The 16,337-nt window shown below is 43.8% G+C and overlaps 1 protein-coding gene across 3 annotated transcripts in view; it reads right to left on the reverse strand.

Moving 5' to 3' along the window:
• The window catches only part of PARP4 (poly(ADP-ribose) polymerase family member 4), a 97,865-nt gene extending 81,954 nt beyond the window's left edge, over positions 1-15,911 (reverse strand). For 2 of the 3 annotated variants that reach the window (XM_023190322.3, XM_023190321.3), the window contains exons 1-6: positions 15,416-15,911; positions 7,596-7,728; positions 5,563-5,764; positions 3,898-3,964; positions 2,933-3,008; positions 1,728-1,841 (exon numbers count right to left, since the gene is read on the reverse strand). In XM_023190322.3, coding sequence (XP_023046090.2) covers positions 1,728-1,841; positions 2,933-3,008; positions 3,898-3,964; positions 5,563-5,764; positions 7,596-7,727 — 591 coding nt within the window. In that variant the 5' untranslated portion in view covers position 7,728; positions 15,416-15,911. The remainder of the gene's footprint in view (positions 1-1,727; positions 1,842-2,932; positions 3,009-3,897; positions 3,965-5,562; positions 5,765-7,595; positions 7,729-15,415) is intronic. The other variant, XM_023190323.3, reaches the window with a different exon arrangement.
• Positions 15,912-16,337: the final 426 nt, after the last annotated feature.

Consider the following 16,337-nt stretch of genomic DNA (forward strand, 5'->3'; position numbering starts at 1 on the left):
GAAGTGACTGTTTCCTGGCCCAAGATAGATCTATAGGCTGGATGCTGTGGCTCATGCCTATAATCCTAGCACTTTGGGAGACCAAGGCAGGCAGATCATGAGGTCAGGAGTTTGAGACCAGCCTGGCCAACATGGTGAAACCCCATCTTTACTAAAAACACAAAAATTAGTCGGGCATGGTGGCGCATGCCTGTAATCCCAGCTACTTGGGAGGCTGAGGCACGAGAATCGCTTAAACCTAGGAGACGGAGGTTGCAGTGAGCCGAGATCACACCACTGCACTCCAGCATGGGCAACAGAGCTAGACTCTGTCTCAGGGAAAAAGAAAAAAATAGATAGATCTGTAACTCTGAATGTCTACTTGAGAAGTCATCCTGGTGGGTGTTGCAGCATTTTATTTGAACTTCAGGCATTAATTCTAAATTTATTTTTGTTTCATGATTGCTTTAGATTAGAACTGTGCTCTTGACCTGATACTGACCTAGGGCAAAGGTTGTGGCCTCTGCCGGGCCTCCCTTGTTGTTCCCAGGGCTCTGTGACCGGGAGCCCTCAATACCTCATATATATATTCAGGACTGGAAGTGTCACAGTGGATTGTAACGATGAGTGTTATTTCTTTCTAGGCAGTGATTTCTGAGGGCCAGGGTATGAAGCTATTTTTATCTTTGAGTGTCAGCCCTACTCGATTGCTTGGTACATAGCAGGTGCCTAATGAACTGTATCAGTGGAATGCTTTCAGAGGTGTAAATATCAGGAAAATATCCCAAGGCCGGGCGCGGTGGCTCAAGCCTGTAATCCCAGCACTTTGGGAGGCCGAGACGGGCGGATCACGAGGTCAGGAGATCGAGACCATCCTGGCTAACACGGTGAAACCCCGTCTCTACTAAAAAAATACAAAAAACTAGCCGGGCGAGGTGGCGGGCGCCTGTAGTCCCAGCTAATCCGGAGGCTGAGGCAGGAGAATGGCGAGAACCCAGGAGGCGGAGCTTGCAGTGAGCTGAGATCTGGCCACTGCACTCCAGCCTGGGCGACAGAGCAAGACTCCGTCTCAAAAAAAAAAAAAAAAAAAAAGAAAATATCCCAGAAGTGATGTGAAACAAGAACAGAAATGCCATACACCCTGCACCCAGTAAACATTCCCTTCTAGAGGGACCCTGTGCTGATCTACTCAGGGGGTGAGGTCCTCCCCTCCCACACTCCAAAAGAGAACACATTTCCCCTTCGCAAAATTACTTACCAGGTGTTACGGCTGAACTGTACCCCTACAAAACGCATATCCTGAAGTCCTAACTCTCAGGACCTCAACAATGGGACTGCGTTTGGAGACACAGCCTTTAAAGAGGTAATTGATTGATTAAGTGAGATCACGGGGTGGGCCCTGATCCGATATGGCTGCTATCCTCATGTAAAGAGATGAGGACACAGAGGCCCACAGGTAGAAGACCATGTGAGGACACAGCAAGAAGGCAGCCGTCTGTAAGCCAAAGAGAGAGGCCTCACCTCAGAAGAAATCAACCCTGCCGCACTTGGACCTTGGACTTCCAGCCTTTAGCACTGTGAGAAATAAATGTCTGTTGTTTAAGCTCCCTAGCCTGTTGCATTTATTAACAGCAGCCTCAGCTAAGACACCAGGTAAGAAGAAAAAGGTTGGGAGGCGGGCTGGTTCATTGAAATGAGTTATGAACATAGGTCAGTAAACACATAGGAATCACCATAAACAGCATTACCTGCATGCCATCGGCCAGGAGGAAGTGCGAGGATATCAGGAAAGGACAGTCCCTGGAGTCCCGCGAACACTGCAGCTCCACAACCACAGCTTCCTGGCCTCCCTCCATTCCCACCTGGAACACAGGATGTGCTCTCAGAAGCTGCACTCGGGAAACATCAAACTACATGTGCCATTTGAAAATGTTGATTATAATTATAAAATATGTTCATTTAGAGATATAATTTAGAAAATACAGAAAAGTATCAAGAAGGAAATTAAAATCTCCTAAAATCCTATGACAGCAATATAATCACTATTAACATTTTGGTATGTTTCCCTCCTGTATTTTTGCCATACCGTAAATAGATCTGTATATGTTTACACCATACCATTTTTCATATTTTCTTTATCAAAGAGGGAAATGTTATTTTCAAGTTACATTTTATTAACATATCTCAAAATACAAATGGAACAACACTTTGAAGGCTAGTGTCGATTTATATCTATACATATATTTTAGAGACAAAGGTCTTGCCATGTTGCCCAGGGTAGCCTCAAACTCCTGGGCTCAAGAGATCCACCTGCCTCAGCCCCCTAATTAGCTGGGACTATAGGCGAGTGACACCACACCAGACACTAGTGTTGATTGTCATTTGCATGACTTTGTGGGGAAAAAAAAAAAAAGATTTTGTTTTTCTAACACAAAAGGGATGGAAATGCAACACAGTGTAAATACTTAGTGTCAAACCTTCCCTTTCCAAATACAAGAAACTGTTAATAACAGGGAAAAGGACTTTCATTTTTAATGCTATATTGATATTTTGTACTGTTTAAAATTTTTGCTATGAACATGCATTACTTTTATAATATAAATACTAAAAATTTAAGCATTAAATTATAAACATAAACATTTTCTTGACTATTAAAAATCAGGTCCAGATGCAGTGGCTCACGCCTGTAATCCTAGCACTTTGGGAGGCTAAAGAGGGATGATGGCTTGAGCCCAGGAGTTCGAGACCAGCAACATAGTGAGACTTTGTCGCCACAAAAATAAATAAATAAATATATAAATAAAATCAACTCATATTTTAAGGAATATATGATATTCAGGATATGCCTAATTTTTTAAAACTGAGAAAATGATCGAATAGGAAAAACACTCAGAAGACATTCAAACGGGTTTTTTTTTTTTTTTTTTTTGCTAACTAGAAATCAGATTCTTACTTTCTCCAAGGTGTTATATTTTGCAACTTCAAAATCTTGAGGAAGATGAGGAATTTCAACATTCTCTGTACCAAACCTAAAATTTGTACAGCGTATAATTAAAATTTTAACATTAAATGGATTTTAGGTTAAACAGAATTTCATAAAATTTTTCTTGTACATCTTTACAAAATACATGATAGATTCCTTACAAAATACATGGTAAGTCCCTAAGGCCTCCTTAGCTGTTCCAGAAATTGTGAAAAGATCATTTGAAATGAGCTGGATGCCTCCTCTGCATAATTCTCCAGCTCAGATACCCAGTACTGCAGCGTCTGCACGGGAAAATGGTGTCCACGCAGCACAGGCAGAGGCAGAAAGAGTGGGCCACTCACTCTGGGGATGGGCTACTTGTGTTTGCTTTGGATCTGACCCTTAGGAGCTATGTCACTCCTCTCCAGACCACAGTCCATTCCTCTCTAAAATGAAGGAGTCAGACTTCTCATAATCTGTACTTTTCATTTTGTATTTTCTTCTCTTTAAACACTATTATTAACAAATAAAACAAGATTGATGCAATGCCTAATTAACCCAATGTTTTGCGTGTGCTTTAAGAAGCCATATAGAACTTTAGACTCCTGTACTCCATTTGAGGAAGGCTGTTATTTCCATTTTTGAAAATATCAGGCAAAAGTAACAAACTGTCTTTACTCTAAAGGCTACTCAGGAAAGTAATAGGATGAAAATAGATTTGTTTTTTTTTTTTAATCTAATAATTGGACCCAATCTCATTTAATACTGAGAATTTAAAATAATGATCACTATACTAGTTGAAGAAAAAGACAAATAATCACTGAAGAGTTATATACACGAAATGAATTAAAATACGAAAAAGTCTACAAACAGAATTTTAATACTGTGCTTGAGGTTTACACAAGATTTGGCAAACTCTGTAGAGTCCTAGGAATCAGAAAGAAGTAAATTACTCAGTGAGTTCCACAGTGTCTTCCTCCTCTGTGGCATTGTCCGGGCACAGACCTTCTGTTTTCACTTCTAGAATTAAAGCAAACAGCACACTTGTTTACTGCCCAAAGGCTTATTATATTTCCTTAACCTAAGTGCTGGAATTGTTAAGATTCATAAATATATCCTTAAATTAGTTACAATTTTGGTGATCTAAGGATAACCCGGTGGGGAAAGAGGAAGGTATAATATTATAAGAGGAAGGTGGCCGGGCGCAGTGGCTCAAGCCTGTAATCCCAGCACTTTGGGAGGCCGAGACGGGCGGATCACGAGGTCAGGAGATCGAGACCATCCTGGTGTACACGGTGAAACCCCGCCTCTACTAAAAATACAAAAAACTAGCCGGGCGAGATGGCGGGCGCCTGTAGTCCCAGCTACTCGGGAGGCTGAGACAGGAGAATGGCGTAAATCCGGGAGGCGGAGCTTGCAGTGAGCTGAGATCGCGCCACTGCACTCCAGCCTGGGTGACAGAGCGAGACTCTGTCTCAAAAATAAAAAAAAAGAGGAAGGTATACATTGTAAGAGGAAGGTATAACATTATAAGATAGTGAGAACATGCTCTAATTCCATCTTAACAGGCATATCAGGAGAATTCTCATCTGTTATTATTTGAAACTCACTGAGAGCCGTACAATTTTCAATGGGCACTTTCCTCTTGAAGAGTACAAAGTGCACAGGACCCGAATGAGTTGCCGAGAGTCGACACATCACGAGCCCAGGAGCTGGAGATGTTCTAGCTTAGAGGAGGGAAAGTCACAAGCTCTACATGAGCTTTTGCTTCATACTTTTTGTCCAGAGAAACTAACACCATCTAGAGCACTGTGATATATAGGAATAACTCCGAACGTGAGGACTTCTTTCCAGTTTTAATTATACTGTCAAGATTCCAAAGATCATCAGTGTATTTGTAGTAATTTGGAATCTGAGTAAATTATGCTGGCTGTCATACAGCATGTTTTCAATGTGAAAGGAGTCTACTCTTTTGTCTATTTCTGTTGTAACTATTATCTGCTGGGACATATGCTGGGACTGCAGCAGCCTTTCTGGACGATTGTCTAAGGAGGCTCTACGCTGCCAAGTCCTTACGGTGTCTAACACATACCATGTGCTTACTGTAAGTTAGTATTTATCAGAACTGTTCGATTTTTGATGTGACTCAGGAAGAGTACATTTCTCATGTCCAAAGGCTTTCCTCTTGGCCAGTTTCCAAAATAAAATCTGAGTTTATAAAGAAAATACGTTTCTGTTGAGGAAACAATCTTTTGTTTGGAAAGAATTTCTTTAGCAAAATGCTGGTCCTCACATTTCCAGTCATTAGGTTGTAGTAATCACTGTTTAACACAAAGGCTTTTCCCCCACCTAGCTAAAATCACAATCAGGTTTTCTGAGATGATCAGTGTTTTGTGGCCATTTTGAATCTGACCGTACTAGGCTGGATATCAAGAAATCTGTTTCTATTGCTAAAGTAGTCTTTTGTCCTTTGTTATTTTTCTGTCCATTTGCTGAGGTAATGAGAAGTCTGTTTTTGTAGTATTTCTGGTCAATTCTCTGTCTGTGATATCTTTGACAAACCCAAGTGTGTCCTATAGTACCTATGATACATTAAACGCTTGCTATGAGATACCTACCAGGACCGCTCGCCTTCTGATCAGGAGGTGGTGTGATGTCCAGGGGCTTATTAGGATCATAATTCTTTACATCCAAGAGTTTCTTTTCTCTGATAGATTCCCATATAAAATCTGGGTTTGCAATATGAACGTGGTTCTTTTGGATAGAATTCAGCTGGTGCTGACTCAGAACGTCAGCATTGTCTAAGATTACATGTGTGCACTAAGGAAAAAAAGAGACAATCCATTATGCATCAGGAAAAACAACATTTCAGTAAGTTTTTTGTATCTGTAATCTTCACCCTTAAAAAGTCTTATTTTAAGGTAGCTTGTGATCATTTTTCTCAAATTTCTAAAAACCTCTATAAATAACAAAGTTTCTAGTTACACAAACATTTTAAAAATCAACTGTTTTTAAAGAATATGGATACGAATGTACCATAATTGATTAACCCTAGAGGTTATTTCTAAATTTTCATTACTGCAAACAATGCTGTGATGACTATCCTCATGTACACATCTTTGTGCACTTGGTCAATTATTTTCTTAGTAGTGGAAACGGAGGTTCAGAGGTTACTCATTATTTATTTTAATTTGTAATTTTAAAAAATCTTTCATTTGTAGAGATGGGGGTCTTGCTATGTTGACCAGGCTGTTCTTGAACTCTCAGCCTCAAGTGATTCTCCCATCTCAGCTGGGTTTACAGGCATGAGCCACTATGCCCAGCTTATAATTTTATTTATTTTTTAATAAACAGTAAATTCACATTGTAGAATAGCTAAAAAATAAAATAAAAATGATGACATGTTAACTTCATCCTCACTGTTGTTCCCAGTTCCTCTCTGCAGAGGCACCTGCTGTCACTTGCTCCTCACAAATCCTGTAGAGCTACACTGTGCATAGACACATGGCAGCGTGCTACTCAGCCTCTTCTGTGCTGGCTTTTCCACTGAATTTATCTTGGCAATTGTTCCTCATCATAACACATAGAGCTGCCTCCTTCTCTACAGGAGCTGGGATGCACATTTCACATGTTTATGTACATGGACTTCCACAAGGTTGCACTCACAGTATGTGAGTTTCTAAAGAGGAGAGACCATGTTGGCAGTTCTCCACACAGAAGACAAACTGAGAAGGGAGAGCAGGCATGAATTATTCATCTGTCCACAGAGATGGTGAGACAGCTCAGTGTGGGAAGCCATATAAGGGAAGTATATACAATTCTACCTGAATTGGAAGTAAACAGGGACATTGCATTTCTGGTATTCAGCTGAAGTTGAACACGCTTCACAGAACAGATGAGGCTCACTCTGGCCAAGCCCCAGAGCTGAGGCCCAGGGAGGGGCAGGCTGAGTCAGCTCATCAATTCGTCAGCAGAGGGAACAGCAGAGGACAGGGACAGGCCAGTCTGGCACCTATAGCCTTTGGATTTCTATTTTTACTTCTTACAGTGAGGTGGTTTAACAAAGAGGAGGTTAGATTGAATTATTTCCACAATTTCATCCAGCTGTAAAATCCTATTATTCTGAACCGCCAGGCTTACAAGTTCCAGAGGCAGAAGGTAGATTCCTGCAGCCCTTAAATGAACAAAACAAACAGCACGAGCTACACTGCGAAGATGAGTCTGCACTGCATGTCCTGTCTGCCCCCAGGAACCTGGCTTACCAGTGGATCACTCCAGCGCTGACAGACTGGTGAGTGGCGACAGTGCACTTCTTGCAAATCCTGTGCACTATGACTTTTCTCCTTCAAGAATAGATATGGCTGGTCTGAAATTCTATTTTCATATTTGGCTGTGCTCTAGTAATATCCTATTTCATAGGACATGTGGGACTGTGCTTCAGTTCAAGGAAGAGAGAGGGGACAGGGCTGGGCCTCCTCTGCTTCTCGGGGCCCAGCCTCCCAATCAATGGGCCATGTCACAGTCTCTCCTGATGAACTTCCAGTAGCTCACTCTCTCCTGCTGCTAATCTCTGCTTCCTCTTTTAACCAAGATCCCGTACCCCAAACGCGCGATGTGTTATCATACTGTAGTTTATGACATTTGGAAATACCTGAGGATTTAATGAAAAGGAAAACTTTCCACCGTTTTCCTTAATGTCAGTTTGTAGCTTTTTCTTCTGCTGCCGAGGTAAGTACTTCACTTTCAAACAGAAGATACAATTTGCAAAGATTCCCATCATCATCCTGCAGGAAAAAAGTTTTTAAGGATTCTCTCCTAAGTAAATATAATTGACAGTGAATTTAGATTAGACAAGCAAACTGTGGGAAAACTGGGCCTTATCTTAAGAAAGATATTGTAATCGTGTTATCAATTGAACATTGCAAAAGCTGAATAATATGTGTTGGTTTAAGAATAATTTCTAACTTTTATGATTGATATTACAACGCCAAAAATCCCTTTGTACAGGCTCATAATATACATCTTAATAAAAACATGACAGATTTCAGTTACAGATCAAGTGTGTGACTCCGGAACATGGAACCATTTATTTCTAAAATAAAAATTAACATTATTTGATAGTGAAACCCTGGGTTTTTTATACATCATTCTATGCAAAGAGACTCTTTATGTGGGTTTCTGTTAGGCCATTCTGGGGAAACACTGAACAACTGGTAATAAAAATATATAACTATGTTTAAATGGAATACGTATGTGTACGTATACACACATAAATATTCTGCATTTGGGTTAATTCTTTTTTTTGGAGACAGAATCTCTCTGTCACCCAGGCTGGAGCGCAGTGGTGCAATCTCAGCTCACTGCAACCTCCGCCTCCCTGGTTCAAGTGATTCCCCTGCCTCAGCCTCCTCCTGCCTCAGCCTCCCGAGTAGCTGGGACTACATGTGCGCACCACCACACGTGGCTAATTTGTGTATTTTTAGTAGAGATGAGGTTTCACCATGTTGACCAGGCTGGGCTCAAACCCAGCCTCCCAAAGTGCTGGGATTACATGTGTGAGGCACCACACCCAGCCTGGGTTAATTTAATTCATTTACTATACCATGCATTCTCAATTTTGTATTGAAATGTATATTTAACAATAAATTAATACATGGTGAAAAATTGGGTTTAATTTCCACTAACTATTTGTAAAATTTTTCTTTTTTTTGAGACAGAATCTCGCTCCGTCACCCAGGTTGGAGTGCACTGGTGCAATTTTGGCTCACTGCAACCTCCACCCCCCTGGATTCAATCGATTCTCCTGCCTCAGTCTCCCAAGTAGCTGACATGACAGGTGTCCACCAAGGCTAATTTTCATATTTTTAGTAGAGTCGGGGGTTTCACCATGTTGGCCAGGCTGGTCTTGAACTCCTGACCTCAAGTGATCTGCCCACCTTGGCCTCCCAAAAATCTGGGATTACAGACGTGAGCCACCGTGCCTGGCCTTTTTTTTTTTTTTTTTTTTTTGAGACACGGTATCACGCTGTCGCCCAGGCTGGAGTACAGTGGCAGATGTCAGCTCACTGCAATCTCTGCCCACTGCAATCTCTGCCTTCCGGGAAGGGAAGGTGAGGGTTAAAGAGGGGCGCGCACACACACACACACACAGAGGGGCCAGAGAGAGAGATTGAGAGACTGAGAGACTCAGATTGCAAATGCAGGCTTTATGTCCAGCATAAAACCTACAGAAGTAGGGGACCAGCCTAATGCCAGAGCCCACTGCTGCTTACAGGCTGACAGTACTTATAGGTATGGGCGGGAAGAGTCTGGGTAGTACGGCTTGTTGTCCCGCAGGATATCAATAAAATGTTTGCATGATTTGTATTGATTTGTAACCCCGAATAAGGTTTCTGGCCCTTATTCAGGCGGGATGTCATCGTGGTGTTCCTCGGACCTTTGCCCAGCAAGAGATGAGAGGGATGTTTCTTTTTTTTTTTTTTTTTTTTTTTTTTGAGACAGAGTCTCACTCTGCCCTGCCGCCCAGGCTGGAGTGCAGTGGACGGATCTCAGCTCACTGCAAGCTCCGCCTCCCGGGTTCACGCCATTCTCCTGCCTCAGCCTCCCGAGTAGTTGGGACTACAGGCGCCGCCACCTCACCCGGCTAGTTTTTTGTATTTTTAATAGAGACGGGGTTTTACCGTGTTAGCCAGGATGGTCTCGATCTCCTGACCTCGTGATCCGCCCGTCTCGGCCTCCCAAAGTGCTGGGATTACAGGCTTGAGCCACCGCGCCCAGTCAGGGATGTTTCTTTAGATGAGTCTTGGTTGGCCTTGTGGTCAGGTGGTTAGGAGGGATGTTTCTCACCGCCCGAACCCGGGAGAAATGTTTCACTTTGACCAAGGTCCGCAAAATAGCGGGCAGCTCACAAAATGTTGCAGTTTGTGCTAACGCCGGGTTCAAGCAATTCTCCTGCCTCAGCCTCCCGAGTAGCTGGGACTACAGGCGCGCACCACCTCGCCCGGGTAATTTTTTCTATTTTTAGTAGAGACAGGGTTTCACCATGTTGCCCAGACCAGTATTTGTCAATTTTTAAAAGCAAGGAGTCACGTCTAACAGGCTCCCCCAAAATAAGCTGCCGTTTGGCGATAGCGGTTCCCAAGTCCTGTGCTAGTTTGAGGATCGCGGTTCCAGGTCCTGTGTTAGTTTGGGTAGGCAGGGCAGGCTCTCTGTTGTGGCCCGCAACAGAGGCCGCAAGCTGAGTCGCTGCAAGCCCACAGCCCTGCACCGCGATTGGGCTCTGCATTTCTCCTATGCTCTGCCTGCCCTTTTACCTCCCGCTCCCACAGGCCAGAGGCCCCGCCCTACCTAGGACCTTTGCCCTGTGTTGGAGCCCATTCCCTGGGCTCTGAATTGAGGACCCAATGCCAGTGCCTCCGTGACACCTCACTTCTGGGTCTCCTTGGTACCACAGAGGCGCCACGTCCCCAGCCTAGGCCGCCTCTTCCCCTCTTGGCTGGAGACAACCACTGGGTGCTTTTCTTGACTCCCTGCACCCCCACCTCCTTCTGCCAGTTGTATCTCTTCCATCACAGCCCCCGATACAGCCCCAATCTATAGAACTTATCCCTCCTGCTGCCACCCTGGCCCAGGCCCTCTCATCCTGACTGGCTCCCACTCCTGTTGCGCCCGTGGTTCAATCTCTTCTCCACGCTGCAGCTTGAGGAATCTTGGTTTTTGGTTTTTGTTTTTAAATTACATTTCAGATAAAATACAAATTGCTTATCATGGTTCAAGGCCAGCAGCTATCTCATTCCCTCCTGGCCACACTGGCTTTTTCTTCAGGAGGAAGAAACCCACAGCTTGGTCCTCCAAGTCTGGACACATGCTGTTATATCTTACAGTTCTTCTCCCTGGGACTCCCAGCCCTTCCTCACCACATGCTGTCTCCTGCATCCAGGGCACAATGAATGAACACATTAGGGATTCATATGATTCATATTTTTTCATCTTTCTTTTGAGGTCCAGTTAAACTGAAGTCTCTTGATGTAATTCTGCCTTTCCATAACATTAGTATGTAAAAGTTTCATTTGTTGACTGCCTCTTACATTCAATAATTAGCATCTGTGCATAGATAGGAGGGATGAAATGAGGGGTACTGTAAAAGAGATTACACCACATTATTTAGGTTAATCTATGCTAGTCGATGTAATCTCTGACATTTAAAACAACACACACAAAAACCACTAAAAGCCTTTAATGACTCTAATAATTTCCAGGACAGTCTCTATGTGATACTGCACCCCCACCCATGCTGCCAAGGTTGGCTGACATGGAGTGGCTGCTCAACCCACCTTCAGATGGGTCCTGGATGTGTAAAATCCTCTGACCTGTTTAAAAAGTGTTTCCTGGAAAAGTCATTCATGGTCACTGCTGAAAATGTGAAAAATACAGAATTGTATAACAGCAAAACAAAACAAATCTCAAAACCTAAGGCTACGTTAGCATCTTGTTTTGCAGTTTTCTTCCGGGCTTTTTTCTAGGTCTATGTATTATAACACTTTGTTTTTTTCAGACAGTCTCGCTCTTGTCACTTAGATGGAAGTGCAGTGGTGAGATCTCGGCTCACTGCAACCTCCGCCTCCCAGGTTCAAGCGATTCTTCTGCCTCAGCCTCCTGAGTAGCTGGGATTATAGGCACCAGCCACCACGCCTGGCTAATTTTTGTATTATTAGTAGAGACGGGGTTTCACCATGTTGGCCAGGCTGGTCTCGAACTCCCAACCTCAAGTGATCCACACGCCTCAGCCTCCCAAAGTGCTGGGATTATAGGCATGAGCCACTGCGCCCAGCCGCAGACTATATTTTTTATCAAAACTGAAGTCATACTACCTATCTCGCTGTTATCAGTTAGCATCTTTAGCATTTTGTCATTAAATATTATTGGAAAACATTTTTAATGGAGACTATCAGATATGGACTGTAAATGAGTTATTGTTGGAAAATTAAATCATTTCTAATTTTTGGTATCATAAAAAGCCATGATGAACATCCTTATGTGCAAATCCTTGTTTCCATCTCCAACAGCCATCTTAGAAAGTAACACTTAATCCTTGTTTCCATCTCCAACAGCCATCTTAGAAAATAATACTTAACTAGAACTATTGAATCCAAGTTTGAACAATTTTTTTGTGATAAAAGTTAATCACTATGAAGAAAAAATAAAAAGCACCTAATATGATGGGAATGCTCAAAACTAGACTGCGGTGATGGTACACAACTTGCTAAATTATTAAAAATTTTTTAGTTGGGCCAGGCAATGTGGCTCATGCCTGTAAACCTAGCACTTCGGGAGACTAAGTGGAGCAGATCGCTTGAGACCAGGAGTTTGAGAGTAGCCTGGCCAACATGGCGAAACCTTATCTCTACAAAAAGTACAAAACTTAGCTGGGCATGGTGGTCCATGCCTACGGTCCCAGCTACTCAGGAGAGTTAGGTGGCAGGATCACTTAAGCCTGGGAGGTCAAGGTTGTAGTGAGCTGTGACCATGCCACTGCACTCCAGCCTGGGTGACAGAGATCCTATCTCAAAAAAAAAAAAAAAATTACAAAAAAAATTATTGAATAATTATACAACTAAAATGAGTGAATTTAATGGTATGTAAATTGTACCCCAGTACATTTTTAAATAGTACTTTTCAGATATATAATAGTTGCACATATCAATAAAGTTGTTTTTAAAAAAGCACCTGATCCCTCCATCCAGAAATAACCCCACTGTTGATTTCGTTTGTTTTTTGAGCCAGTCTCCCTCTGTCACCCAGGCTGGAGTGCAGTGGCACGATCTCAGCTCACTGCAACCTTCTGCCTTCCAGGTTCAAGTAATTCTTATGCCTCAGCCTCCAAGTAGCTGGGACTACAGGCACGTGCCACCATGCCCAGCTAATTGTTGTATTTTTAGTAGAGACGGGGTTTCACCACGTTGGCCAAGCTGGTCTAGAACTCCTGGCTCAAGTGATCCACCCACCTCTGCCTCCCAAAGTGCTAGGATTACAGTCGTGAGCCGCTGCACCTGGCCCCCACTGTTGATATTTTAATATTTTTTCTGGTATTATTCTTTCTTGTATCATTGTATTTTCTAAATTAATATTCTATATTTAATGTTATAGCCAGTTGCTCTTATTTTACTTTTTAAATAGGACTTTCACCTTCACAGCTTATTTAGCTTTTAGTGATATCCTCCCTATGTCAGTAAATATTCTTTGAAGGTGTTTTTAGTGGTTACATAAGCTTTGCGTTTATTTCATCCTTCCCCAAGTCATCAGATACTTGGTTACTTAAGTGTTCACTATTAGAAATACACTTTAATTAAAATGTTTGTACATATATTTTTTGGCCACATCTCTGTCATAGTTTCCCTAGAGTTGATGACCAGAAGTGGAATTACTGAATCAAGGAGTATAAACATTTTTCAGCTTTTTAAACACTGTGGTAAAATATGCAGAAGATAAAATTTACCATCTTAACCATTTTAAGTGTACAGTTCAGTGGCATTAAGTACGTACACACAGTTGTGAAATCAAAGTATAAACATTTTATTTTATTCGAGGCAGGGTGTGGCTGTGTATCCCAGGTTGGAGTGCAGTGATGCGGTCACTGTCACAGCTCACTGCAACCTCAACCTCCCTCCCAGCAATCCTTTCAGCCCCGGCTCCTTAGTAGCTGGGACCCCAGGCCTGCACCACCATGCCCAGCTAATTTTTGGAGTCAGGGTCTTACTATGTTGCCCAGGCTGGTCACAAACTCCTGGGCTCAGGAGATCCTCCTGCCTCAGCCTCCCAGAGTGCTGGGGTTATAGGTGTGAGCTGCTGTGCCCGGCCCAGAGTAAAAACATATTAAACATAAATCTGCAGTCTGCTCTTAGCACCTGTGGCTGCGTGGGAGGTATGGGAAGGCACACTTTCGGTTTCGTGAAATCTCAAGTCAGGCCTCGACTTCTCTCTTTCCACAGATTCATCTCTAGTCTCTCTAAAAAGCCAGGCCTCTTCTGGGTTAACAGCTCCTAACCGACATGCGCCACCAGTTCTTCCTTGTTTCAAAATGTTCTCTAAACAGAGTTAGTTCATGTTTTCATCAGCGCTGATTATGTAGACATGAGATGTGGCAGACACCGGGCTAGGGGCTGGTTATTCTCTAAGGCAAATCTGCAGTCACTCCAGCCTGTCCCTCTTCCCAGCTTCTTCCCAAAATAGCATTCACAGAGTATCTTCCATCCAAAGACAGCAGGGCACAGCCCCGGTTCCTAAGAAACCCTCAGCACACCCCCTCACAAACTCCTGGCTGCTCTATCCACAAACCATTGGTGTAGGTGGAATCAAGGGGCTTCCTGCTTCACAGGTCTTTGTCTTTACCACTGGCAAAACCCCGAGGAGTCCCTTTCTGGGTAGCCTTGATTCTAGAGCCTCCACCTTCCAAAGTGTGTGAGTCACCACACACTAAGATCACTTTTGATATACAGTGGGCATTCAATAAAAGCTTGCTTACTAAGAACTCTCACACGCATCCATTAAAGCCCAGGATTACCGAAAAGCCTTCTGACACTATTTGCATTTTGGACCCAAATGGCATCAGTAATGCACCTCCCTAATGGGATTATTAAACCCTTAAACAACAAAGGTACTACTTTTATTTCCACTGCTATGACCTACAGTAGCTCTACGCACACAGGACCAAATGTGTACTTAACAAATGATCAAGTCAGATGTAATGAAAGAATCTGCAACACGCACATACTCAGAGCGAATTTCCCCTTTATCATAGCACTATGCTTGGATACTGTCATGTAATTGTTGTCATTCAGCAGTCCAGAATCGAAAGGGCTTGGGCTTGAATATGTAGCAGCGCCTTGGTTTTCTAGAAGCTGAGATCTACCAACTCGACCCCTGGGTGAATCATTCGGTCCTCCCACCAGGAATTACTTAACTGAGTTAGAGGTTTTCAACTTTGGACCTCAACAAACACACTGTTTCTATCACGGTGTTCCCAATGACTCACGATGTCTGATGGTACTTCCTGATTACTCACCAAACCACCTTACTTTTGCACAATTTGAAACCTAACTTTAGGAAAGAAGGCCGTTTGGCTTAAAGGAAACAAGAAACAGCACATTCTACCGCGAACCGCACCGCCCGGGGTCCGGAGACTTGGTGTGAGTGCCGGCTCCGGTGGGCGCCCCCCACCGCACCCAGTTTCTCGTCACCCGGGCTGCGCTGCGGGGCTGAGCGCAACAACCGCAACATCCCTCCCCGAGAGCGCTGGCTGCACTAGCTCGTCCACCCCACGCCTCACAGCGCCATCAGGCCCACAGCGCCGACGCCGCGCAGGGCAAGGGCGCAGCCACTGGCGGAGAAGGCGCCGCGCAGAGCACACGGGTCACTTCCTGGCCAGGACGACAGGGACCTTTGGCAGACCCCGACCCGGCCGCGCCCACGCACCTGCCGGAGGATCCCGCCGGCTCCCGGCGCTCCCGGATTCCGTGCTCCTCGCAGTCCGTGCTTCCGGATTCTCGGCTCTCCGTGCCCCGGGGGCTGGGCGGGCGCCACTGCGCCGGAACCCCGCCCCGCACCAGGCAAGCGCTGCGTCCCAAGCAGGGACGGTCACCAGAACGCGCCTGGAGTCGGGTCCGCCCGGTGGGGAGCGGGATCCGGCCTCTGGCGGGGTTTCTCTTCCAAAATCAGCCGGAGGGTTCAGGGCTTTGTTTCAGTTCATATTTCAGAAGGGATTTGGCCAATGAGGATTAATACAGAGCTCGGCTTTGGGCGAGGTGGGTGGATGGTGCTGTCCTTTAACTGAGAAATGGAAGGGATTCACAAGGGCGGGAAAGAAAAAAATTTCGGAAAAGTTTGGGGAAACAGGAGAATAAGATAATAAATTTACTTTAAGCCTTCCTGAGTTTGAAATTCGTGATAGTGTTTGTAAGCAGTTGGAAATATATTTATCCCCCATCAAGGGGGGGGTTGGGGGGGGGTTGGAGATACAGATCTGCAATTCATGGAAATGGGAGTCAAGCGATGGTGAAGATTCAGATTTTCAGGATACTGAATAAAATGAGAATAGAAAGGATAGCGTAGAGAATAGAGTGGAAAGGGTTTGGTGTTGAATCCTGACTCCACAATTTATTACCAAGGGGCTTGGGAACAAGGTAATTTACCAAGTTTCATCATTACAACATACTCTACAGGCTTGTCTAAGAAACAACAAGAGATTCTGAGGGAGGACAGAGACTGTGGTTTCCAGAGTTACCACATTATAATATTCAAAATGTCCAATCTTCAACAAAAATTAGGAGGCATGCATAAAAAAAAACATGAAAAAATGGCCAATTCAAGGAAAAAATAAATGAACAAACTGTCCCTG

The sequence above is a fragment of the Piliocolobus tephrosceles genome, chromosome X (genome assembly GCF_002776525.5).
Source record: "Piliocolobus tephrosceles isolate RC106 chromosome X, ASM277652v3, whole genome shotgun sequence".
Taxonomy (NCBI): domain Eukaryota; kingdom Metazoa; phylum Chordata; class Mammalia; order Primates; family Cercopithecidae; genus Piliocolobus; species Piliocolobus tephrosceles.